Source organism: Lemur catta, chromosome 3, assembly GCF_020740605.2.
Source record: "Lemur catta isolate mLemCat1 chromosome 3, mLemCat1.pri, whole genome shotgun sequence".
In the NCBI taxonomy this organism is placed as follows: domain Eukaryota; kingdom Metazoa; phylum Chordata; class Mammalia; order Primates; family Lemuridae; genus Lemur; species Lemur catta.
Window position 1 is genome coordinate 25,844,337 of NC_059130.1, and position 26,267 is coordinate 25,870,603.

At 48.5% G+C, this 26,267-nt stretch overlaps 1 protein-coding gene across 1 annotated transcript; it reads left to right on the plus strand.

The window, feature by feature from the left end:
• The first annotated feature begins 866 nt into the window (after window positions 1–866).
• On the plus strand, window positions 867–26,245 carry CGN (cingulin). Its single transcript, XM_045545085.1, has 21 exons — window positions 867–1,018; window positions 6,115–6,989; window positions 7,715–7,815; window positions 7,964–8,033; window positions 8,143–8,238; window positions 10,036–10,163; window positions 11,022–11,154; window positions 11,488–11,700; window positions 12,459–12,607; window positions 12,860–12,992; window positions 16,556–16,765; window positions 17,085–17,291; window positions 17,684–17,941; window positions 19,432–19,602; window positions 20,494–20,655; window positions 21,634–21,723; window positions 23,115–23,198; window positions 23,291–23,409; window positions 23,779–23,887; window positions 24,272–24,435; window positions 24,741–26,245. The coding sequence occupies exons 2-21, from the start codon at window positions 6,129–6,131 to the stop codon at window positions 24,880–24,882; spliced, it is 3,600 nt and encodes a 1,199-aa protein (XP_045401041.1). The 5' UTR covers window positions 867–1,018; window positions 6,115–6,128; the 3' UTR covers window positions 24,883–26,245.
• The last annotated feature ends 22 nt before the right edge of the window (window positions 26,246–26,267 follow it).

Below are 26,267 nucleotides of genomic sequence, written 5' to 3' on the forward strand. Positions count from 1 at the left end.
GATTTTACTCTTTTCTGAAAACTGAAATCAATATCCCTGGTTCTTGAAAGGCTAACTCTAACGTGGGTTTACAATTTGGGATTGAGTCTCCTTCGGTTTAAAATGAAGGTCATTCCTAGTCACGTAAATTTGTGTCTTCAGTTCTCATTCATGCATTCAACGAATATTAAGCGCCTAATATGTGCCGGTCCCTGTTGTAGGGACAAAGCAGCGAACGAGAGATCCTTGCCCTGGTGGGGCTTATCGTAGGAAGGGGGACAGAACGATGAATATTATTATTTATATTATATAAGTTAGGAGATGATAAATACTACACAGAAAAAGGTGTCAGGCTGGAAAATGATTGTGGAAGCCAGGAGATGAGGGGAGAGAATCCAAGACTGGGGTTCTGGTTCGGGTTGGGGAAAAGCGAGACGAGCTGAAGTGAAGGAGGCTCTGACGTCGGGGAACAACGGAGATATTTTCTGCAGAGAAGTGACGGTAGAGTGTTCTGGCTTATGCGGAGGTGGGTGAAGGGCAGAAAGGGCTCTGACTGGTGATGCCCACTGAGTAAGCCCGCGGCGGGAGGCTGTCTTCCTGTAGAGCCGAGAAGATGCTCTGGCAGGCGGCTGCCGAGCCGGGGCTGGGGGCTGCCGCCGGCCTCCAACCACTACGCCCCCAAAATGGCCTCCGATGCCCCTCGCCGCCCCGCCCCGAGCTCCTCCGCCCGCCGGCCACGTGACACGGCCCGCTCCTCCCGCCCACCGGGCTAGCGACCCCAGGCCTGGGTCCCCGCGGCCGCGGCCCCGCCCCTCGCGGGAAGCGGACCAACCGGAGGAGGGGTAAGGCGGGGCGGGTGGTGACGGCCAATGGGGGTGGAGCTCCGGAGGGGAGTAACAGGTTGGTGGGAGGGGGAGAAAGAAGGAGGGAGAGCCGAGGGACGCAGGGGGAGGGCCGGGAGCCGCGCGTGCTGCTCTGCCCGAGCGCGAGCCGGAGCCCGAGCCCGGCGCGCGAGCCCGGGAGCGCCGAGCCCCGCTGGGTGAGTAAACGGGGCGAGGGCGAGGGCACCTGAGAGGCAAGCGGGCCCGCAGGTGTACCCCTGAGGGGCGGCGGTTCAGGCAATCAGAAGTACCCGTCTTCTGGGCACAGGTGCTGAGTTGGACAGGGAAGGGGAGGTCAGGGTCGGGTGGCAGTACTGATTAAGAGCTGGCCCCTGTTCTAAGGTGCCAGAAGCAGGTGGCTGGGAAGGTGCCAGGTGAGATTGTTCCTAGGGCATGAAAGCATTTCAGGGCCAGGATACCTCTGGAGGTCAGGCGCAGCCCTAGGGGCAGAATTTCCCTTGGAGACCAGAGTGGTGGGGGGGAAGGAGTTAGTCCCAGTTGGGCAAAGGGAACTTGCTGCCTGAGGTTCAGAGACGTCAGGGGAGGGCATCTGCAGGTGCTGTTTTCCTGAGGTTCTCTCCTGAGTCTGCCAGTCTGAGCTGGGCGCTGACACCTCCCTTCTGGCTTTGAAATGGCTCTGAAGTGTGGAGTCTTTCTCCAATTCTTCACCTACAGGTGAAGACAGTTGCAAATAAGAGACACTGAGGGGCAGGATGAGAGGGCACCCCCATCTCTTTGCTAGGTGTAAAAGTATTTAAGGCTTTCAGTTTCTGTCCTTTGCTTTCACACCAGGGAGAATTTTTCTTTCTTCCTCCTGAGAGAATGTTCTCCAAGGGAGGCTATGAGGTAGCATAGATCCCTGGGCCTACAAAATGTCTAGGAATACTTATTTCTTATGAGGCTTCTTTCTCGGGGCTGATGTCAAACCCTTCCCCCTAAGCACACATATTTTTTTCTGTGGTTCTAGATGGGGGCCATTGGGTGAGGTTTGGTAGCCCGACCAATTTCCGTGATGTCTCCCAGAATCCCCATTACTCCCTGAAACGCCACCAGGCATCCCTGACTCCTGACCCATGATGGCTGTCAGACTGGCAGTAGGCACTAGCGGTGCAGGAAATAGGCAGGACTCCTTGGTAGACCACAAACTAGGGGAATTACACCTCCAGATCCCAGGCCAGATGGAAGGTGTACACTGGGGCCCAGACAAGACTTCTGAGGCAAATTTCCTTGCCTTAGGCAGGTAAGAGAACCAGAGCCAACCTTAGCGTGGCCCCTTTGAAGCCCTGCCTGAGGAAGGTTGTAATTGGGAAATAGTAACCGCTATGTTTGTAGACGGGCTGCCTACACGTGCCTCTGCACCTCTTCTTTCATCCTGGATATTTGGGGTTGGGGGGCGGGTTCTGGGGGACTGCTAATCCAGAGATTTGCCTGACTCTAAGAGGATTCTGGTTTCCTAGAACCCTTCCTGTTTCCCAGGCTGGCCTGCATGCCATTCCCCTTGTGGGAGGTGAGGAGGGGGTAGGGCTGCTTCTCTTCATGCCAGGGAGGGGAGAACTAAGGGCTAGGGAGGTGGCCAAGGCAAGTGTGGGATCAGGAATGTAACTTTGGGAACTTGAGAGGGAGGGGTGGAGAAAGACAAAGTCTTTCTGTCACACACTGGCCTGTCACCAGGTTCTTGTGCATCTGCTCCTCTTGCCTGTTCCCTCCCTACTGCTGTCTCCTCCTTCAGAGCCTTGGCCTTGGCATCGGGCTAGCCAGAGCCCCTGCCCCTGGTCTTGTCCCTCTGCCTCCTCTGTGGTGTGGAATTTCTCTGGTCTGCTTTACAAACTGCCAGTGTAGTCTTCCTGGCCCTCCCCTTCCCCTTGCCTCTCAAACCAGTCCAGCCAGTTTGCAGGGGCCCAGTTCCTCATTGTGTGTTTTTTTCCCCCACTGACCAAGCAGCTCTAGCCTGGCTCTCAGATTTCTGCTTTTTCAGTGGACTTAGCCAGGAGTCTACCTGGGGGTTCTTCATGGATCCACCAGGAACCTTCCTATCTTTTTAACTATGAGAAAAAGGGAGCCAAGTGATCAAGGTCACTGAGTTGTCCTTTTCTGTTTTGACCATTTGCTTTCTTATTACCTCCAAGGGAGTTCTAATCTTTATACCTCTAGTTCTCCCATTTTCTAAATCTGCTGATTATTTAGCATCTAGCATATTGCCTGGCCCTGTGTGTATCAGGCCTTCTTTTGCACACCCGAAACCACCCCACCTCCACTTCCTGCCAGAAGTCCAGAGACCCTGTCACTCCTAGTTGGAAGCCAGACGCATATGGCTGGGCCAGAGGTGATGGAACTGGGGCAGGGCAGGCTAATGAGTAACTTGGGGAGAAGTGGCTATCTGGTGCAGGTGTAGAGTGTCCTCCCCCTCCTTGCAGGCAGGAATGGCAGAGGCAGACAGATGAAGCTGAATTAACTGTAGCCTGGTCTCTTCCCAGAGTACAGTTGGTGAGGAGAGCCCTGGGCATGTGCCAGGGCGGGGAAAAGCAGGGCCAGGCATCTGGTGAGAGCGCAGGCCTCAGACTCCATGTTGCCTGGCACTGGATCGCTGTTTACCTGCCTCTGGGGCTTACGCAAGGCCTTGGAGCTGCCCTGCTGCCTTGGTCCCGCCCCGCTGTCCTCTGTAATTGAAGGCGGGTAGGTTTCGGGTTTTCCATGTTGAATCATTTAGAGCTCTGCTTTCTGACCCACCCCAAAGATCCCTTCAGCCCTCTGGTCTCTGATCCACATGTCCTGGACTGAAGGTGATTGAGGTTAGGCAGTCAACCTAACCTCGGACCTGGGGGAACACTTGATACTGCCTCTGAACAATTTGGTCCTCTTGCCCAAGGGGCTGTGCACTGTGCCAGTCCTAGGCTAGGAACTCCTTGACCTGGATCTGGAAGATCAGTAGATGTACTGACAGGGTAGAGCTGCATCATGAATAAATCATGTGACTTCTGAGAGCTGGCAGTCTAGGCACATCTGGTTCTAAGATCATGACTGCGTAGAGTAGTCCAGATCAGGAAGAGGTTCTGTTACTAAGGCAAACTAGATTTGCTTTGGGCAGATCTCCCCACTGCTGTGTGAGTTGGCCTTGGTTTGATGTATGACCTTTAACAAATATTTATTGGCATCTACCATGTATCCAAGCATCTGGGGACAGAGTGGTCAATTGATAGCCGTGGTCTTTGCCCTCTAGGAGCTTATAATCTAGTGGGGGAGACAGGAAACAAATAATCACTCCAATAAATGTATAAAGATGAACTGGGGTAAACCTACCAAAGAACAACTGTAGCATGGATATAGCATGGATTCTCACCTGGTTTGTGGGAGGCTGATTTGTGAGATCTGACTTGGTTTATTAGAGGGGTGGTCAGGGAAGGGTTCTCTGAGGAAGTGACATCCTTCTATGAACCAAGTGAAGCCAGAAAGTGCCTGCTGGATGGAGTGGCATGTGTGAAGGGTAATATTTGTTGTCAGCTTTGATACAGGCATGTTCTAGGTGTTTTCATGTTTAATATCTTATCATTTCCCTCCTTTTTTATTAAAGTAGAACCTAAGTGTAATAAAGTATACAAAAATGTTAAGTGTGTAACTTGATAATTTTTTATAGTTGTATATACCTATGTAATTATTTATTATCTAATTCTCACAGGTAATCGCCTTGTAAGGTATTATCATTATACCCATTTTACAGATGAGGAAATCGAGGCTTGGAAAAGTTGTGATTTGCCAAAGGTTATATATGTCATGTGAATGAATAGCAGAGCTAGGATTCCAGGCCAGATTCTGACTCTAGTCTAGTGTCTTTTACACTGGATGAATGGTTTGGAAAACTACTTTACCTCTCTGCCTTCATAAACTTTGTAAGATGCTATGGTAAAAGTTCATGTGGGCTGTTTCTTGGAGGAGGGTGGTTTGCTTTCATCATTTTCTCATGGAATCTCAGGGCCAAAAAGATGAAGAAACATTTTTAATAACTGGCCCTCCTTTTCTATTCCTTTCTCTTGAGAGGAAGGGCTGGGAATTCTAAGAATGCTCTTCCTTAGACCTGAGTCTTTTTCCCCCACCAAGCCCTTTCTCACCTGGAGCTCTGCCCCTTCCATCCCCTCCCTTCTCATCTCACCCTGGTTTCCTGGCTTCCTAGCAATCCCTGAAAGGGACCAGGCCAAGTTTCCTTGGCCCAGAACTCCACAGGGAGGTTGAGTTGGGTATGTTTGTGTTTCTGTCTGGCACTTTAGAGGCTCCTCCTCCAGTTTGGTGCTAGGCTCTGGTGGAGACTGGATTTTTTTATTTACTTGGGAGAGAATCTCTCTCCCCAGTTCCTGGAGCCAGAGCATAGCTGGGATACATTACATTTGCTGACTCTGAGCTTGGGCAGCGTGGACTTGGGAGCTGGCTGGCCTGCGGATGGCCATCGCTCTGGCCCTCAGCTGGGACACATCAACCTGTCTTGGGGCACCACAGACTGGCACAATTAAAACCTTATTTAAATCTTTTCTTGAGTAGTTAATATATCTACATGGTTCCAAACTGAAAAGGGACAAAATGATACACAGTAGAAAGCCCACCCCTTTCTACTCTTTCAGAGAGTAGAAACTTTCCTCTCCCTGCCCCTTGCCCTCAGTTCCTCCACCCCGGAGACGTCACTGTTATTAGTGCTTTTGAGTCTTTTCCCAGAAGTGGGATGATACGCTTGTAGGTCTTCTGTATTTTAAATGAGCTCTGGGAGAGGAAGCCCCCTTTTCCCCAGTGGGATGGAGGCATCTGCTCAGCAGGGTTTGGGTTCTGCCTTCACTGTGGGGAGGAGGAAGGCACATGGTGGTGTATGTGTATGTTGAAAATCAAGCAAAATGTTTAAAGTCTTAACGAAGCCAAGTTCCCCAGGGCTATGTCATAGGAAATGGATTCTTTTAGGTCAGTGGGTCTCAAAGTATGGTTGGTATCTGGGCCAGTAGTCTCAGCATCACCTGGGAACTTGGTTAGAAATGCAGATTCTCAGGTCCCAACCCAGACTTACTGAATCAGAAACTCTGGGGGCTGGGTCCAGCAATCTGTATTTTAACAAGCCCTCCATGGGCCTCCTGTTATTCTACTGCTCAGATAAAGTATGAGAACCAGTGCTCTAAATCTAAGGAATTGACAGGGCAATCGGCCCCATCAGAGCTGGGCGGGTGGAGGTTTTTCGGTACCTACTTCAAGTCTCTCAGCTTAAACTTTTTTCTTCATCTTCTAGGACCCCTCCTACCCATGGAGCAGGCATCTACCATGGCTGAGTCCTGGGGCCCTGTAGACCATGGAGTTCAGATTCGCTTCATCACAGAGCCAGTGGGTGGTGCAGAGATGGGCACCCTACGTCGTGGCGGGCGACGCCCAGCTAAGGATGCAAGAGCCAGTACCTATGGGGTTGCTGTGCGTGTGCAGGGCATCGCTGGGCAGCCCTTTGTGGTGCTCAACAGTGGGGATAAAGGTGGCGACTCCTTCGGGGTCCAGATCAAGGGTGCCAACAACCAAGGGGCCCCAGGAGCTCTGAGCTCTGATTCGGAACTCCCTGAGAACCCCTACTCTCAGGTTAAGGGATTTCCTGCCCCCTCGCAGGGCAGCACGTCTGACGAGGAGCCTGGGGCCCGCTGGAATGGAAGACTACTCCGTTCCCAGTCCCAGGCCTCGCTGGCAGGCCCTGCCCCTGTGGGTTCTAGCAGCAGGAGCACCAGCTTGCTGGAGCTTGCCCCGAAAGAGGCTTCCCCGGCTAGCACCATTGACACTGCTCCCCTGTCTTCAGTGGACTCACTCATCAATAAGTTTGATGGTCAACTTGCAGGCCAGGCCCGAGGCCGGACTGGCCGTCGAACACGGACGGTACACCCTGAGCAGCACAAACGGAGCAAGAGTCTGGAGAGCCGTCTCCCACGGGATACCCTTGAGGAACGGGAGCGTGAGTCCCCCAACGACTGGACTCCTAGCACAAAATATGACAACCGTGTGAGCAGCTCGAAACAGCCAGTCCAGGGTCAGAGCAGTGGCTTTGGCCGTTCCCGTCAGACTCAGGACTGGGTCCTTCAGAGTTTTGAGGAGTCACAGGGGAGAGTACAGGATCCCACCATGCTGCAGGTCAGCCCCAACCCCTCCCCAGCTGCCAACCCCAGCCCCTTCTCCTCAGCCCTGGAACTCCGTGCTAATTCACATAACCAAGGGCAGAAAGTCTCCACCTTTTGTTCTGTACTTTATGCATGCACAAAATAGGTGATATTCATATGGCCAAGATACCTCCGTGGGTAAAATTCTAAGGGAAATGGAACTAACTATGAAATCAGTATTTACAAGCATGGAGAGTTACTTGTCATTGCCACAACCAGTAACCATGCGTCAGTCACCAGCATTTGCTGGGTCTGCAGGGTATGTAAGGCAGGCTTGCAGGATGGGAGCAGTTTCCCTGGTGCTCTTGTCGAAATTCCACACCTTTCTCTCCCACTCAGGAATGCAAGTAGGTGGGGGAGTGACTTTACTTTGAGACAAACTTAAGTCCATTCTAAAAGTAAATCATTTATAAACTTGTATGCCAACTATCATTAGGGACAAATTACTTGTGACCCAGCTCACAGCTGGTTGAGATCTGTTGAGGAAACTCTGGTTTGCAGCAGCAGTGCAGAGGTGTCTCCTGCTTGGACCTCTCCCCGGCCTGTTGCTTGGGCCTCCGCAGCCTGTCCTCTTTGCCACACTTCAGGCTGTTCGTCATGCTCCAGGGGCCTTGTCTCCTGACTCCACTTCTGCTCCAACTGAACCCCACACACGCTTTTGACCTAATCCTCCTAGTTCTTTGTTTTTATTTTTGACAGTTCAAATCAACTCCAGACCTTCTCCGAGACCAGCAAGAGGCAGCCCCACCAGGCAGTGTGGACCATGTGAAGGCCACCGTCTATGGCATCCTGAGGGAGGGGTGAGCCGGGGCCCACTCAGCAGCGGGAGCACACACCTCCCTTCTTTTCCTTCCAGCTTTGTTCCCTGTCTCCCCCGATTTTACTCTTGGCTTATCTCTGCTACCTCTTTCCTCCCCTAACCCTTGTTTCTGACCTTTTATCTTCCAGAAGCTCAGAAAGTGAAACCTCTGTGAGGAGGAAGGTCAGTCTGGTACTGGAGCAGATGCAGCCTCTGGTGGTGAGTGGCCTTCTCTGGGTGGGAGCAAGCGTCAGGGTTAGGGCTTTGAGGGTCAGGGGATCTGGATCTGAACTCATTCTCTTCCCTCCTCCCCCTGTATCTCTGGCAGATGGTTTCTCCTGGTTCTACTAAGGCTGTGACTGGGCAGGGTGAGCTTACCCGAAAAGTGGAGGAGCTACAGCAAAAGCTGGATGAAGAGGTGAAGGTGAGGAACTGTTAGGTGCTGGAGGGATGAGGGACCACAGGGAGAAAGCCTTGGCCTGGGGGTGGGCTGGGCTAGCAAGGGACCGAGCATGCTTGTATCTTACGAGATAAGAGTGTGCATTAGTTCCAGCAAGGACTTCTGCGGTTTTCTGGAGCTTAGGGAGGCAGAACACGTTAGGAATCCAACTACCTTCTTTTCCCTTCCCTTGGGAGTTCCTGTCCTGGTTTTGCCACTTGTTGGCTGTGTAAAACTTGAGAAAACTACTTATATTCTCTGTGCCTCATTTCTTTTCATTGTAATAATGACGGCAGTAATAGTAGCTGTTATTTTTGGAGTATAATTTTTGTAATAGGTACTATCCTGGATAATACGTAATCATTATATTAATAGTAACCCTGTAAAGTAGGCATTCTGGACCCTTTTCTGATGAGAAAACTGAAGATCAGAGAGGTTAAGTAAATTGCCTATGGTAGTAAGTTACAGAGAGGAATGAAAAAAGTCCAGGTCAGTCTTTTTAAATCTACTGCTTTCTCCTTTCACAGTATTGCTTTGTATGTAGCTGGTGCTCAGTATATGTTGGATTGTAACACCCCTTGTTTCCTGGAAAGCAATATAGTGTGATGGTTAAGTGGTGGGCTGTGGAGCCTAACTGGGTTCACATCCTGGTACTGTTACTTGCTGGCTTTGCAACTGACTTTGGGCAAATTCTTTTTTTTTTTTTTTTTTTTTTGAGACAGAGTCTTGCTCTGTTGCCCGGGCTAGAGTGAGTGCCATGGCGTCAGCCTAGCTCACAGCAACCTCAAACTCCTGGGCTTAAGCGATCCTACTGCCTCAGCCTCCCGAGTAACTGGGACTATAGGCATGTGCCACCATGCCCAGCTAATTTTTTCTATATATATTTTTAGTTGGCCAGATAATTTCTTTCTATTTTTAGTAGAGATGGGGTCTCACTCTTGCTCAGGCTGGTCTCGAACTCCTGACCTCGAGCGATCCACCCGCCTCAGCCTCCCAGAGTGCTAGGATTACAGGCATGAGCCACCGTGCCCGGCAAATTCTTTTAACTTTTCTAAACCTTGGTTTCCTTAACTATAAAGTGGAGATAATAATAGTACTGTATTAGTTATCTATTGCTGTGTAGCAAGTTACCCCCAAACTTAATAGCTTAAAACAAATATTTCCCAGTGTCTTAGGACCAAGAATCTGAGATCAGCTTAGCTGGGTAATTCTGGCTCAAGTCTGTCATGAGGTTTCAGTCAAGCTTTTGGCTGTGCTGTTGCCTTTAGAAGAATTGAGTAGGTTGGAGGATCTGCTTCTAAAGTGGCTTACTCAAATGACTGTTAGTTGGAGGCCTCAGTTCCTGGCTGTCTAGACTTCCTCACAGCGCTGCTTTTGAGTATCCTCACAGTAGGGCAGCCACCTTTCCTCAGAATGAGGGAGCCAAGGGAAGTGCTAAGGAGGAAGCCGCAATGCCTTTTTATGACCAAATCTTAGACTTTATGCATCACTTCCTCCTTTTTGTATTTGTTAGAAGGGAATTCCTAAGTCCAGCCCATACTCAAAGGGACCAGAATTGGGCTTCATCTTTTGACAGGAATATGAAAGAATTTGTGGACATATTTTAAGCCATCGTCAGTACCAAGATTTGTATGAGGATGAAACGCAGATAATACATATAAGTTCCCGAGAACATTGTCATATAGTGAATGTCCAATGAATGTCAGATGTCCCCATTATTATGAGTCCTTCCGAGAGGCCTTCTCTACCCTCCATCTGCTATGCTCTCATTCCCTTTTCCAGAAGCGTCAGAAACTAGAGCCATCCAGAGTTGGGCTGGAGCGGCAGCTGGAGGAGAAGGCAGAAGAGTGCAGCCGACTGCAGGAGCTGCTGGAGAGGAGGAAGGCCGAGGCCCAGCAGAGCACCAGGGAGTGAGTGCAGCTGGTGGCGCATGTGGGGCTGCTTGGGGGACTAGGCCAGACTCAGAGACTCCATTCCCGAAGGTTGAAGGAGGCAGAAAGAAATCTCCAGAAGCTGAAAAGGTGCAGGGATGCTTAGGATAAAATAGCACCTTTCTCTTTACCTTCTTTGTCAATAATGGTGATAGTGTGCATGATTTGGAGTTCGGATACCTGGATTTGCCCCTGTGCCTCAGGTTTTTAATCTGTAAAATGGGCCTAATAATAGTACCTACCTCACAGGATTGTTGTGAAGATTCATTCATCCATTCAGCAGATGTTTGCCGTGAGTGCTATGTGACAGGCACTAATCTAGGTTCCTGAGATACATCAGTGAACCCTACAGATGAAGGGCCCTGCTTGTCAGAAGGTTAGTTTCTAGTGAGAGGGAACAGACAGTAAACAGCCATATTACATAAGTAAATTTATAACATGAGAAGGCCGTAAGTAGAGCAGGATGAAGCAGATCAAGAGGGCCAGGGTGTAGGGGAGCAGGTTGCAGTATTAAATAAGGAAGTCAGGGGAGACCTCATTAAGATTTGACAAAGGAGGTTTTATTTATTTATTTAAATTTTTTTTAGAGACAGGGTCTTGCTCTGTCACCTAGACTAGAGTGCAGTGGCATGATTATAGCTCACTGTAACCTCGAACTCCTGAGTTCGAGTGATCCTCCTGCCTCAGCTTCCCAAATAGCTAGGACTAGAGGTGTGTGCTACCACACCCCAGCTAATTTTTAAATGTTTTTGTAGAGAAAGGAGGTTTGAGTGAATTAATGTACGTGAAGTGTTTCAAAAACTGCCTGATGCATAGTGCTCAATGTTCTATTATCAGGCTCCAGAACATGAAGCTCCTCCTGGACCAGGGTGAGAGTTTACGCCGTGGGCTGGAGACCCAGGTGATGGAGCTGCAGAACAAGCTGAAGCAGGTCCAGGGACCTGAGCCTGCCAAGGAGGTGCTACTGAAGGTAAGAAGTGGGATTGTATACCTCAGCCTCTGCTTCCTTTTAGCTGGGGCATCCTCAGGTCTGCTCATCCACAGTTTCCCCAAAATGTGGGGAGTGGATAGCTGCTTATGGGGATTCCTTAGTATTCAGACCAGTGGCAGGGTGGGGCTAGAACTCAGGATGGTAGGTTTCTTTCCTTTATCCTAACTAGGCATGTGGGAGGTCAGACAGCACCTGGTACTGTGCTTAACACAAGGTACTCAATACATATATTTTGACAAATGAGTGAATTAATTAATAGACAGATGGATCCTAATATGGTCACCTCTATATTTCCACCTTTGTTTTGCCCAGGACCTGTTAGAGACCCGGGAACTTCTGGAAGAGGTCTTGGAGGGGAAACAGCGGATAGAGGAGCAGTTGAGGCTGCGGGAGCGGGAGTTAACAGCCCTGAAGGGGGCCCTGAAGGAGGAGGTGGCCTCCCGTGACCAGGAGGTGGAGCATGTCCGGCAGCAGTACCAGCGAGACACAGAGCAGCTTCGCCGGAGCATGCAAGATGCGAGCCAGGCATGTGACAAGGCTGGGAGAGTAGGGTGCCACAGGGGAAAGGGGCTGCCTTGGAATCTTACATTTTTGGACTTTTCCTGGTTGCAACTGGGGACTCCCCGTAAAGAACACATGTGAGATGTAGTGAAAACCTTGGCCAGGAAACCTGCAAAGGCAGGCCAGAAGTACCATGAGGTTGTGTGACCAAAGTCCCATGGGGAAATTACTGGGAGAGGTTTCTTTAGATGACAGAGGGGGAGAGACTTGGGGAGAGAACCTTCTGCTGGCATCGTATCAGCCACCACTAGAGTATGAGGGGTGCAGCTGGCATAGTGACCTTTGAGGTCTGAGCCTTCCCTTTTACACACTCCTGCTTTTCTTTCTTTTTTTTTTTTTTTGAGACAAGAGTCTCACTTTGTTGCACGGGCTAGAGTGAGTGCCGTGGCGTCAGCCTAGCTCACAGCAATCTCAAACTCCTGGGCTTAAGCGATCCTACTGCCTCAGCCTCCCGAGTAGCTGGGACTACAGGCATGCACCACCATGCCCGGCTAATTTTTTCTATATATATTTTTAGTTGTCCAGATAATTTATTTCTATTTTTAGTAGAGACAGGGTCTCGCTCAGGCTGGTCTCAAACTCCTGACCTCGAGCGATCCACCCGCCTTGGCCTCCCAGAGAGCTAGGATTACAGGCGTGAGCCACCGCACCCGGCCTCATGCTTTTCTTTGAAGTGATATCTTCCCACTGAGCCTTCTGGTGCCCACTGTCCCCTTCTCTAGGACCACGCAGTGCTGGAGGCTGAAAAGCAGAAGATGTCAGCTCTGGTGCGGGGGCTGCAGAGGGAGCTGGAGGAGACCTCAGAGGAGACAGGGCACTGGCAGAGCATGTTCCAGAAGAACAAGGAGGAGCTTAGAGCCACCAAGCAGGAGTAAGGACCTTGCCCCACTCCTAGAAAAACTTACCCATCATTCTGAACAGCCCCCTCCCTTTCTACCTCTGCCGTGCTCTTGCTCTCCCATTTCTCAGGCTGTTCTTCTCCATATTCACTGTCCTCCCTCTTGGGAGTACGTGCCTAGTGCATTGGCCTCCAGAGAGGTGGTTTTTGTTGTCCCACTCTCCTAGGCAGGTGGCCTGACCCTGTACCCTTTCTTTTTTCCTTTTTCCATCTCGCTGGACTCAGACTCCTGCAGCTGCGGATGGAGAAGGAGGAGATGGAAGAGGAGCTTGGGGAGAAGATAGAGGTCTTGCAGAGGGAATTACAGCAGGCCCGAGCTGGTGCTGGAGATATTCGCCAGGTTGAGGAGCTCAAGAAGGTACTTGGGAGTTGGGGGGCAGAATGGCAGGTGGGGGTGATGGGCATCTGCTTCACCTATCTATGAGGGCCTCCACGATAGTGGGGCTGTCTCTTGTGTGCCTGGTTTTCGGACCCCATCCTGCCCGGTCAGCTTTATCTCTTTCTGGCACAGGAGGAGTGAGTATAGAGGTTTCCAGTGGAAAGGGCTCTCAGTGGCCAGGTTGGGGTATAGCCAGAGGCCGCTGGCTGCCTCCCAAGAGACATCATGGGTAGAAGCATTTAGGTGGATTTGTGAAACTCTAGGGTCATTTTTACAGGCATAGAAACCTAATTTGGTTAGCATAGCAAAAGCTGCTCTTTCATGGGGGACTCATTAACTACATTTATGAAACAAATGTTTAACTTACAATGAGAAATATCATCACATGGACTGGAATATTTGTGTTAGCATGGCCAGCTGACCTATATGGGAAGCCAAATTGTCATCTGAAGGCTGTGTAAAAAGTATAGAATCTGGACATGGGAAACTGAAGGAATCCCAGTGTTTAATGTGTCTGTCTGCCCAGTCTCCAGGGCATAGCCTTGCTGGTGGGGCTTTAACACTCGAAGTTCATGGTAAGATTCCCTCTTTGTTCTTCTTCTTCTTCTTCTTTTTTTTTTTTAAAAAAAATCTTTTTATCATGCATAGATGATATTTTTAAAAGAGCCACAAATGATAAGGTCATAAAATTGAAGTGAATACACAATTTCTGCACATTCCTTGTGCTTTAGTTTATGAATGATAAGGCAACTGCTTTTTTTTGGATGGTTTAGATAACTTAGAAAATGTTTTCATTAATTATAGGGAGCTGGCATTTATGGTCTCCTGAAGATTCTTCCAGCTTTATATTTTATTGATTTACTATGATGGATGTGTGTAATAGGTGCTTCATTATTAGTTAATCAATGCTTGTTTATTACACCTCTAGTATAAGACTGCCTAATTGTAATCCAGGTAATCATATTTTTAAATGAGTAAAAAAAAATTATAAGTAATTATTTTCCAGATAAATAAAAGCCTGAGGTTTTTTTTCTAATTACACAAAATATGTGGTAGACAAAAACATAACAAATGTTAACCAAATATACTTTTTTTTTTTTTTGAGACAGAGTCTCGCTTTGTTGCCCGGGCTAGAGTGAGTGCCGTGGCATCAGCCTAGCTCACAGCAACCTCAAACTCCTGGGCTTTAAGCAATCCTACTGCCTCAGCCTCCCGAGTAGCTGGGACTACAGGCATGTGCCACCATGCCCGGCTAATTTTTTCTATATATATATTTTAGTTGGCCAGATAATTTCTTTCTATTTTTAGTAGAGACGGGGTCTCGCTCCTACTCAGGCTGGTCTCGAACTCCTGACCTCGAGCGATCCACCCACCTCGGCCTTCCAGAGGGCTAGGATTACAGGCGTGAGCCACCGCGGCCGGCCAACCAAATATACTTTGGTGATTGTCATGCTGTGTTATATAATTTAAAATTTCATTTTCTCAGAAAAACTCCTGAAGAAATGGTCAAGTTAAATTTTTTTTTTTTTTTTTTTTTGAGATAGAGTCTCACCCTGTTGCCTAGGCTAGAGTGCCATGGCATCAGCCTAGCTCACAGCAACCTCAAACTTCTGGGCTCAAGTGATCCTCCTGCCTCAGCCTCCAGAGTAGCTGGGACTGCAGGCGCACATCACCATGCCCAGCTAATTTCTCTTTTTGTTTCTATTTTTAGTTGCCCTGCAGATGTTTTTTCTATTTTAGTAGAGACGGGGTCTCGCTCTTGCTTAGGCCGTTCTCGAACTCCTGATCTCAATCAGTCCACTAGCCTCAGCCTCCCAGAGTGGTAGGATTACAGGCATGAGGCACTGCGCCCGGCCAGGTTAAAATTACTCTTAAAATTTTTACTATATTATTTTGAAGTTAACAAATGTTAAAGATAGTCTGATGTCTGTTCACTGTACAGGTTGAATATCTCTTATTCAAAATGCTTGAGATCAGCAGTGTTTCAGATTTTTTTGGATTTTAGGATAATTATTTGCATTATGTTTACTGGGTGAGCATCCCTATTCTGAAAATCTGAATTCCAAAGTACTCCAATGAGCATTTCCTTTGAGCATGACCTTTGAGCATGACCTTTGAGCATTGTGTTGGTACTCAAAAAGCTTCGCAGTTGGGAGCATTTCAGATTTCAGATTTTCGGATTAGGGATGCCCAACCTGTATTAGCTGACATAGTGAATGAACTCGGACAATCCATTGGACAATCTCAGTTGATTTTGTATTCTGGGTGAAACAAAAAAGCAATAACTTGTGTTTCATCTATTTTGTATATTAAGTATATTTTATCAAGTATTTAATAAAATATGCATTAGGAAAAAGACTAACAAAGTCCAGTATAGATGATATACTCTGCTATTTTTTTTTCTTTCAAATTAGTTTTGTTAGTGTCTTACACTGAAGATTCACTACATATACACTATATATCCTTTTAGCCTAATTATGGTTCTTTCTGAATTTCAGAAGTAGCTAGTAGCTAAAGAATTAGAACCAGAACTCACATTTAAATTTTCTTTTTAAAAGAAATCAGAGCTGTATCAGTATTTATTGTGTCACATATTTTGGTTTTCAATACATTTTTTTAAACAGCCAATCTTGTTTTGGCCATATCCTCATCCACTCTCCTTCTACATAATTTTTTTAATGGAATTATATTTTATTTACCATAAAACTCATCTTTTAAAAGTGTACAATTTAGTGGTTTTTAGTATATTCACAAAGTTGTACAGCCATCACACTATCTAATTATGGAACATTTCCATTACCCCAAAAAGGTACCCTGTACCCATTCCCCACTGGTGACCACTAATCTACTTTCTGTCTCTCTGGATTTGCCTATTCTGGATATTTCGTATAATTGGAATTCTATAATATGTGGCCTTAAGTGTCTGGCTTCTTTCACCTGCATGTTCTCAAGGTGGTAGCAAGTATCGGTATTTCTTTCCTTTTTATAGATGAATAATATTCCATTCTATGGACATACCATATTTTGTCCATTTATCAATTGATGAACATTGCATATTTCTACATTTAGGCTATAATGAATAATGCTGCTATGAACATTCATGTACACATTTTTTGGGTAAACATATATTTTCAGTTCTCTTAGTTATGTACCTAAGAGTGGAATTGGTGGGTCATATGGTAATTCTGTTTCACTTTTTAAAAATTAAAAAAAAAAAGTTTAATTATTATCAGTACATAATATTAATAGTTCTATATATTTATAGGGTACATGTGATATTTTGATACAGGCATACAATGTGTATTAATCAAATCAAGGTAATTGCATATTCATCACTTCAAGCATTTATCATTTCTTTGTGTTAGAAACATTCCAATTCCACCCTTTTAGTTGTTTCGTTTTTTTGGGAAACTGCCGAATTGCTTTCCAAAGCGGTCAAATCGTTTTATATTCCCTCTGGCAATGTGTGAGTTTCAATTTCTCCACATTGTGGTATTGAAGTCTGGCTCTTGTGCCCCATCACCATTCCCCTTCCCTTCCAGGAGCTACGCCGGACACAGGAGGAGCTTAAGGAGCTGCAGGCAGAGCGACAGAGCCAGGAGGTGGCTGGGCGACACCGGGACCGGGAATTGGAGAAGCAGCTGGCAGTCCTGAGGGTTGAGGCTGATCGAGTTCAGGAGCTGGAAGAGCAGAACCTCCAGCTACAAAAGACTGTCCAGCAACTGAGACAGGACTGTGAAGAGGCTTCCAAGGCAAGGGGAGTGGGCACAGGGCTTAGGAGGTGGAGGCTGAGGGTGCTGGAGGGCTGAGGAGCCAGAGGGTGTGGCAAGTTACCTATCATGGGTATGTACTAACCAGCTCCTTGGTCCGAGGTGTGTGGTTAAAGGCAGCCAGGATTTGGCAGCCCACTGCATCTCTGTAGGGGTGGGATTCTCAGGGAAGCTTCTGGCTGGCAGTAGTACCCCTCTATAAGCTTTGTTCTTCTGGGCTCTCTTTGGGAGGGTTTTCCTGGGTGTTGGCAGTGGCGCTGAGCCCTGGGGTCTGAGCCACCGCTCCCTGGACCGTCCATAGGCTAAGATGGTGGCCGAGGCAGAGACAGCAGTGCTGGGGCAGAGACGGGCTGCAGTGGAGACGACGCTTCGAGAGACCCAGGAGGAAAATGACGAATTCCGCCGGCGCATCCTGGGTCTGGAGCAGCAGCTGAAGGAGGCTCGAGGCCTGGCGGAGGGTGGGGAAGTGGTGGAGGGACGACTTCGGGACAAAGTGCAGCGGCTAGAGGTCAGTGCTTCTGCCCACAGTGTTGGCTTCCTCCTGGTTCTCTCTACTCAGCCCTGGCAAATACTCCCACGTTGCATACGCAGCCATCATTTTTATTTTGCTCTTAGTGTGCTTCTGTTTTGCCTCCCCAGACCCTTTGTTAACCTTGGGTTTATTTCCTGGAGTATACTCAGGTGTGAATGTTCTAGACTTTGCACTGGTATTTTTGTCTCTTATCTCCCATCTTTGCTTGCTTTTTGTGTCTTGAGTTCTCTTCTTGTTCCTCTGAGCCTGTTTTCAATGCCCACATTTTTCATAAATGCCTCCTTCCCCCGCTCTCATCCATCTACCTCAAATGGCTTGAGCCCAGGCTTTGCCTTCTCCCAGTCCAACCCCCCTTCCACTGCTCCCAGGCAGAGAAACAGCGGCTGGAGGAGGCCCTGAGTGCAGCCCAGGAAGAGGAGGGGAGCCTGGCAGCAGCCAAGCGGGCACTGGAGGCACGGCTGGAAGAGTCCCAGCGGGGGCTGGCCCGCCTGGGGCAGGAGCAGCAGGCACTGAGACGGGCCCTAGAGGAGGAGGGGAAGCAGCGGGAGGTGCTTCGGCGAGGCAAGGCTGAGTTGGAGGAGCAGAAGCGTTTGCTGGACAGGACTGTGGACCGACTGAACAAGGAGGTGGGGCACGGTGTGGCCTGGGCCCTTAGGAAGAGGCCCAGCTCGCACAGAAGCTGGCCTGAGGGCCAGGGGTGGGAGTCAGAATGCATGATGTTTGCTTTCCTCAAGTACATTGTCAGGAAAGCCAAGGTCAAATCTTCCGAAAGTGGCATCCTTTCTAACTCCTTCCATGCTTTTGCCCTTCCCCCCACATCCCATTCCTTTGTGGTCTTCATTCTTGGAGAATATCTCTTAGGAGTCTACCTTAGAAGTCAATAAAACCTAAACACAAGAATCTTTGCTGGTAGAATTTTAAATTTTGGGAGAGGGGAAGGAGAAAGAAAGAAAAGGAAATAAATGGCTTTTTGCTGATAAGGTTCTCTTTCCAATCTCTTACTTTATAAAATAAGAGCAAACAATGTATTACATCATTTCTAAAGTGCACATTTTATCATCTCTGAAATAGCATTGCATTTTTTCTTTTTTTTTTTTGAGACAGAGTCTCACTCTATTGCCTGGGCTAGAGTGCAGTGGCGTCAGCCTAGCTCACAGCAACCTCAAACTCCTGGGCTCAAGGGATCCTCCTGCCTCAGCCTCCCAAGTAGCTGGGACTACTGGCACGCACCACCACACCCAGCCAATTTTTCTATTTTTAGTAGAGACGGGGTCTCGCTCTTACTCAGGCTGGTCTTGAACTCCGGTGGGGCTCAAGCAATCCTCCTGCCTCTGCCTCCCAGAGTGCTAGGATCACAGGCGTGAGCCACCACTCCCGGCCAAGGATTATATCTTATAATTGATGATATGTCATAGTTCAATTGGCAGACTTTTCTTTCTTAGTGGTATATCCTATAATCATTGGCACCTTGAGTTTGCTGAAATATAGTCATTTAAGGCTTACTTTGTATTAGGCACTATTGTAAGTATAGAACTTTATGTAGTTAACTCATATAATTCTCACAACAACCTCATGTAGGTACTATTATTATCCCATTTTACAGATAGGGAACTGAGACTCATAGAGCAGTGGTCTCCACCTCATCTCATCAGGCATTGGATTCTCATGAGGAGCACACAACCTAGATCCCTTGCATGTGCAGTTTACAGCAGGGTTCGAGCTCCTTTAAGAATCTAATGCCACTGCTGATCTGATAGGAGGTGGAGCTCAGGTGGTGATATGAGCAAGGGGGAGTGGCTGTAAATACAGATGAAGCTTCGCTCTCTTGCTTGCCTGCTGCTCGCCTCCTGCTGTGCAGCACTGTTCCTAACAGACCACGGACCAGTACCAGTCTTCGAAAACCTGGGGGTTGGGGACCACAGCCATGGAGGACAAGTAACTTGCCTATGTTCACTAGTAAGTGGTAGAGCCGGGATTTGAACCCAGGCATCTGTATGTAACTATTAGCCATACTAGGAACCTAGGCCCAGGAAAGGCCTTGGCAGGAAGGAGGCTCTTGGGACAGTCTTGGGAGTCTGTGCCTGGAAAAGGGACAATTCTTTTCTCTGCGTTTTAGCTAGAGCAGATTGGGGACAACTCTAAGCAAGCCCTGCAGCAGCTCCAGGCCCAGCTGGAGGATTACAAGGAAAAGGCCCGGCGGGAGGTGGCAGATGCCCAGCGCCAGGCCAAGGATTGGGCCAGTGAGGCGGAGAAGACCTCTGGGGGGCTTAGCCGGCTTCAGGATGAGGTAGGAGTCTAAATGACAGGAGGGTGGGAACCATCCCATTGTCCCTGGGTTTGGAGGTCATTGCCTCTTAATTGAACCTGTGGCCAAGGGTCTTGGGGCCCAGGTGTAGTCTAATGACTTGCAGTGACATGATAAGGTGGGGTAGGGTAGAGGGAGTCGTCCACCCTAGGTACAAACAATAGGGGATATATCATCTGTAGAGCAGTGATTTTCAAACTCTGCTGCATGTTACAATCACCTGGAGAGATTAAAAAAAAATCCTAATGCCCAAGCTATATCCCATATCACTTAAATCATAGTCTCTGGGGGTAGGACCCAGGATTAGCATTTTCAAAAACTCCTCAGGTGATTCCAATTTGTGTAGAGAATTTTTTTTTTTTTTTTTTGAGACAGAGTCACTCTGTTGCCCGGGCTAGAGTGCCATGGCGCCAGCCTAGCTCACAGCAACCTCAAAGTCCTGGGCTCAAGCAATCCTTCTGCCTCAGCCTCCTGAGTAGCTGGGACTATAGCCATGCGCCACCATGCCCGGCTAATTTTTTCTATATATATAATTTTAGCTGTTCACATAGTTTCTTTCTATTTTTAGTAGAGACGGGGTCTCGCTCTTGTTCAGGCTGGTCTCGAAGTCCTGAGCTCACACAATCCGCCCGCCTCGGCCTCCCAAGTGCTAGGATTACAGGCTTGAGCCACTGCGCCCGGCCTGTGTAGAGAATTTTAAAACAATAATGAAAATGGACTAGAAGTCCATCTGCTTTTTATTGTCACCATGTGCTGATAATTCTAAAGAAAATCTGTGATGAAATGTTTCTCTCTGGAGGAGCAGATTGTTCCCATCCTTCAACCCCAACCTTCTTACTACACTGAGCTGTTGCATCTTTTCCTTCTGTCCAGATCCAGAGGCTGCGGCAGGCCCTGCAGGCATCGCAGGCTGAGCGGGACTCAGCTCGGCTGGACAAAGAGCTGCTGGCCCAGCGACTGCAGGGGCTGGAGCAAGAGGCAGAGAACAAGAAGCGCTCCCAAGATGACAGGGCCCGGCAAGTGAAGAGCCTTGAGGTCAGGACACTGGGGGGTGGCCTGTGGGGGTCGGGGCATTCTGGGTGCTGGCATAGGTGGGACTTCCAAATCCTCTTTCTATACTAGAGATGGAAACTGGCAGCCTACAGCTGATTGGGTTTGTTTGGCTAAAGTATTTTAAACAACTTTGAATTAAATGACAATGTTTAGAAATTTATAGGTATCACATAAAAATTTGGATTTCTGGATTTTTTTGTATTTGGAAGATGTGGTAACACTGAGCTTCTAGTCCTGAGTGTGAATGGCAGCAGTGGGCTGGAGCTGAGCAGTGTGGCTTTTCCCCTTTAGAGTGAATAATTCTCTTCAATTTGCCATATGTGATAATAATAATAGCAGCAGCAGCAAACATATTGTGCTGTGTGACAGGCACTTGGACTCATTTAAGCCTCAGGATAACCCTGTTGGGTAGACAGTCTTCTTGTCTTCATTTTACAGATGAGGAATACTGAAGCACAGAGAGATTAAGTACCTTGTCCATGGTTCCACTGCCAGGAAGTGGTAGACCTGATTTTAAAACCCAGGCAGTCTGGCCCATGTACATACTCTCAGCCTCTACATAGTACCGCCTGGCTTGAATTTGCTCCCCCAATCTGTACTCTGGTGCTTCTGTTTCTGAGTCTCTTCATCTCAGCTGTGGCCCAGATACTTGGGTTTCTCTCTCAGTTTTCCCCTTAGAGAAATAGGGTTCTCCAATGAGGAATGGATTCTGGGGTTTGCCTTCCCGCCAAGAGGCCATGACCAGAGCATGCCCCACCCCCTCCCCACGATGCCATGGCTGGGCACCAGAGGGCGCTAGCTTCGTGGTGGTTGAGGGTGGGGACAAGTACCAAAAAGTTATTGGGTTGGGTGTGCAAGAGAGAGGTCTGTGGAGGCTGGAGTTTGAGAGGGTGCTGGTCTGAGTTTGCCATTCCGGCATCCAGCATTTGGGACAGAATTAACCTTGTCCTTCTGCCATAGGAAAAAGTCTCACGGCTGGAAACAGAGTTAGATGAGGAGAAGAACACTGTGGAGCTGCTAACAGATCGGGTGAATCGTGGCCGGGACCAGGTAGTCCCTTTCTTACCCCTCATCTGTGTCTACCCCTGACTACATAACCTCTTTTTTTTCTTTTTTTTTTTGAGACAGAGTCTCGCTCTGTTGCCCGGGCTAGAGTGCCATGGCATCTGCCTAGCTCACAACAACCTCAAACTCCTGGGCTCAAGCAATCCTCCTGCCTCAGCCTCCCAAGTAGCTGGGACCACAGGCATGCACCACCATGCCTGGCTAATTTTTTCTCTATATATATTTTTTAGCTGTCCAAATCATTTCTTTCTATTTTTAGTAGAGACGGGGTCTCGCTCTTGCTCAGGCTGGTATCGAACTCCTGACCTCGAGCGATATTCCCACCTCGGCCTCCCGGAGTGCTAGGATTGCAGGTGTGAGCCACCGTGCTTGGCCTTTTTTTTATTTTTATTTTTTTTTTTGAGACAGAATCTCAGTTTTTTTTTGAGACAGGCATGTGCCACTATGCCTGGCTAATTTTTTCTATATATATTTTTAGTTGTCCAGATAATTTCTTTCTATTTTTAGTAGAGACGGAGTCTTGCTTTCTCTCAGGCTGGTCTTGAACTCCTGACCTGAGGAATCCTCCCTCCTTGGCCTCCCAGCGTGCTAGGATTACAGGCGTGAGCCACCGCGCCCGGCCTACATAACCTCTTGATCTTCTCAAAAACATCTACCCTCCCCTCTTTTGTAATCTGGAGAGTTCTGGCTGCAAAATTTGTGCACGGCTGGGTCTACTTCAGGCTCATCTGCTTTGGGAAGGGTTGGCAAGTTTCCTCAGGTGGAAAGAAGCTAAGAATTTGGGTTGAGGAAGGAATCTTGGTGGTCTGGGCTACTCTCTGACCTGAGTTGGGGCTGCTTTAGTTCCAAAGGGATGCTAGTTCCTGGTGGGACAGAGGAGGCCCTGTTTAAATTGTGTATCTCCTCCCATATGAATAAGCTGTGATTTCTTTTTCTTTTTTTTTTTTTTTGAGACAAGAGTCTTGCTCTGTTGCCCTGGGCTAGAGTGCCGTGGTGTCAGCCTAGCTCACAGCAACCTCAAACTCTTTGGCTCAAGCAATCCTCCTGCCTCAGCCTCCCGAGTAGCTGGGACTATAGGCGTGTGCCGCCATGCCCAGCTAATATTTTCTATTTTTTGTAGAGACGGGGTCTCGCTTTTGCTCAAGTTGGTCTCGAACTCCTGAGCTCAAACGATCCTCTCCTTTCGGCCTCCCAGAGTCCTAGGATTACAGGCATGAACCACTGTGCCTGACCTAGCTGTGATATCTTAGTTGCCTAGGAATTTAGGGGTTTAGGGTTCAAAGACCATCGTCCAGTTACTCTGCTTCACTTGGTTCAGCTTGCTGGTTCTTCCTCAGCCCTCCCCATGTCTGGTTCCTCTCATCCATCCCCACTAGGTGGATCAGTTGAGGACAGAGCTTATGCAGGAGAGGTCTGCTCGGCAGGACCTAGAATGTGACAAAATCTCCTTGGAGAGACAGGTGAGGGGGAGAGTGGGGAGTCTTGGGGATAGAGCCCAGGGGTAGAATGACCAAGTGGAGTGCTAACCATGGAGGCTCCCTGTCCCTTTCAGAATAAGGACTTGAAGACCCGGTTGGCCAGCTCAGAAGGCTTCCAGAAGCCCAATGCCAGTCTCTCTCAGCTTGAGTCCCAGAATCAGTTGTTGCAGGAGAGGCTACAGGCTGAAGAGAGGTGACATGAGCCTGTCCTCCCTTCCTCCCTCCTTCCCTTCCTCCCTCCCTTTTTCCCTTCTTCCCTCCCTTGTTCCCTTCTTCCCTCCCTCTGGGTTTTTCTCTTCTGGTGCTCCCTCCATCTTCCACCTCAGATATGGCCGACTTAGCCTGATCTTTGGGGGGCCATTTTCTCCTGATAAAGAGCAGAGAGAGTTGCAGAAATCTGATGACCTCAGTCTCCCTGGTTCTTTGGATCTGCCCTGGATCCTCCCCAGTCTGATGGTGGGCTCATGACTGAGAGAAGTCCTTGGAGGCAGTAGACTAGGGCTAAGTCAGGGTTCTCTCAGAAATGGCAACACCCAGAGACATCCTTCTACCTCATTCTCAGGGAGAAGACAGTTCTGCAGTCCACCAACCGGAAACTGGAGCGGAGAGTTAAAGAGCTGTCCATCCAGATTGATGATGAGCGGCAGCATGTCAATGACCAGAAAGACCAGGTAAGGACATGGCACCCTGGGGCCAAGCAACCATGGGGCAAGTATACAGTATGTGTTTGCTTGAAGGCCAAGGGAGGCCCCTCTTCTGTAGGTCTTCCAAACTTGGACTGTTCTTGTATTAAATATAAAGACAGGGAGATTGAAAGGACTGGAGCAGTCATTGCAAGCATATATATTGAGTGCTTATGTGCTATAATAGGTTCTCTGTCTAAATGTTCTACATGTATTAATTCATTGAATCCCCAAGACAACCCTGAAAGGTTAGGGGACTTGCCCATGGTCACATTTTTCTAGGGAAACTATCCCTTGTCAAGATTGTTAGAGGAGAGGGTCCCAGGCCATGGTAGCAGATATTTTCCTAATGGGACTTGGTATCCTGCCCAGCTGAGCCTGAGGGTGAAGGCTTTGAAGCGGCAGGTGGATGAAGCAGAAGAGGAGATCGAGCGACTGGACGGTCTGAGGAAGAAGGCCCAGCGTGAGCTGGAGGAGCAGCATGAGGTCAACGAACAGCTCCAGGCCCGGATCAAATCCCTGGAGAAGGACTCCTGGTATGGGCTGCTCTTCTGCCCCCTGCCTCATAGGGACAGTAGAGCTAGAAGGGAATGGTCTCCCCTGAGCTGGCCAAGGAGGAGAATCACTAAGATGGGACTGTGTAGTCACTTATTCTTGGCTGGAAGCCAGTTATGATTATTTCTTAATATCTAAGCCACCATCCTCTCCCCAAAACTCGGATTAGTGGAGGATCTTGTGAGTAACTTTAGGTCTTAGAAAAACTGGAGTTTAGCATGAAAAGGGTGGCTGTCTCAATCTTTCTATTCCTCCTCCCTTACAAGTATTCTTCTCTCTGACTTAGGCGCAAAGCTTCCCGCTCAGCTGCTGAGTCAACCCTCAAACATGAAGGGCTGAGCTCAGATGAGGAATTTGACAGTGTCTACGATCCCTCATCCATCGCATCACTGCTTACAGAGAGCAACCTGCAGACCAGCTCCTGTTAGCTTGTGGTTCAGGGCCATCCCTGCTCTGCCCTGCCCACCTTGGATTCCTCATGCCTGTGGGTGACCCAGTTATTCAGACCTAAGACAGGGAGGGGTCTGAGTGACGGTGATAAAAAAAGCATCAGCAATAAGCTGATAGATGGACTTTCCCTTTCCACTGGAGAAGTGGATATTTTAGGCCAACCAAGCCCTTCCCTCAAGTGCCGACACCTCCCTCATCTCTCTTAGTGGAAGGATGGTCAGCGTATAGGCTGAGGAGGACTGAGCAGGATAGGAAGGGATAGGAATTGCCATGTGTATAAAGCTTTATTTCTTTAGCCCTTAACCCTAAGGCTCAGGGAAATACCTTATGCTGTTCTGCTTCCGGGATTCCTGTAGCCCATTTTCCTCCCACCCTGGGGCAGGGTGAGGGGAACGTTATGGGTAATGGACACGCAGGCGTGGCTCTACCCACTTCTCAGATGCTCCTCTTTGCACAGTCATGGGCCCATGTGGTAGTCCCCACACCCCTCCAGTTCCTGTATTTTTGTCTTCTCCAAGCAAGCAGGTCCAAGGGATCCTTTATCCTCTCCTCTTCCCATCTTTACCATTCCTACCTTGCTTCTTCTCAGTGCCTTAGCCAGGGTGAGGAGATAAGGATGCTCTTCTTGCCTTTTTTATCTGCACATTCATACCTCTCCAAAGACCAGCCTTTCCCCAACCGGGGCTCTCAGCCTTCCCTGCTGCCCCAGTGACTGGTCAAGAGAGCTGCTTGCTGGCTTCTCTACCAATGAACCCCTGGGAGAGGGACTTGGTAGGGCATGATAAGGTGGTGGGGGCCTGGTTCTGCTCAGGGTTTTCATCCTTCCTCCTCTCCTTCCTCTTGACTACAGATGTGGTTCTAAGGTGGTTGCACCTGGGAACTCTGACAACTGTCTATACAGGTTTCAAAGCAAAGGTCTCAGTCCCTCTGGCCTTCCTCGTGGCTTTTCTGACCAGGTGTGCCCAATTTCAATAGAGAACCAAGGAATCCTCGTTTTTTTCAGGAGCTTGTCTCTGATTCAGGGCTTTGCCTGGGGGTAGAAGCTGACTTCTGATAGAATTGGGAAGAGGCAATGGAGGATTTATTCCTTCTTTGGATTTTGGGGTGAGCCAAGCCCTGGTGGGGAAGAGGTATGGGGGATGATTCACCTCTCTTATTTCCTAAGCAGGTTCTATAGGGAGCTTGTGGGAGGAGGAAGGCTGTTCTTACCAATGACTTGTTAATTTCATGATTTAAAAAAAAATTCCCATATTCTTCTGCAAATCAGACATTCTCTCCCAATCCAATCCAGCCTTGGTTTTATTATGAATTAAATATTAAAATTATATATCTATATTGAAATCCTTGGCTTGTCTTCTCATTC

Coding starts and splice junctions, on each gene's coding strand:
- CGN (XM_045545085.1), top strand. CDS start 6,129: ATGGAGCAGGCATCTACCATGGCTGAGTCCTGGGGCCCTGTAGACCAT. Junction 8,034..8,142: donor AGCAGATGCAGCCTCTGGTG/GTGAGTGGCCTT, acceptor TATCTCTGGCAG/ATGGTTTCTCCTGGTTCTAC. Junction 23,888..24,271: donor TCAATGACCAGAAAGACCAG/GTAAGGACATGG, acceptor TATCCTGCCCAG/CTGAGCCTGAGGGTGAAGGC.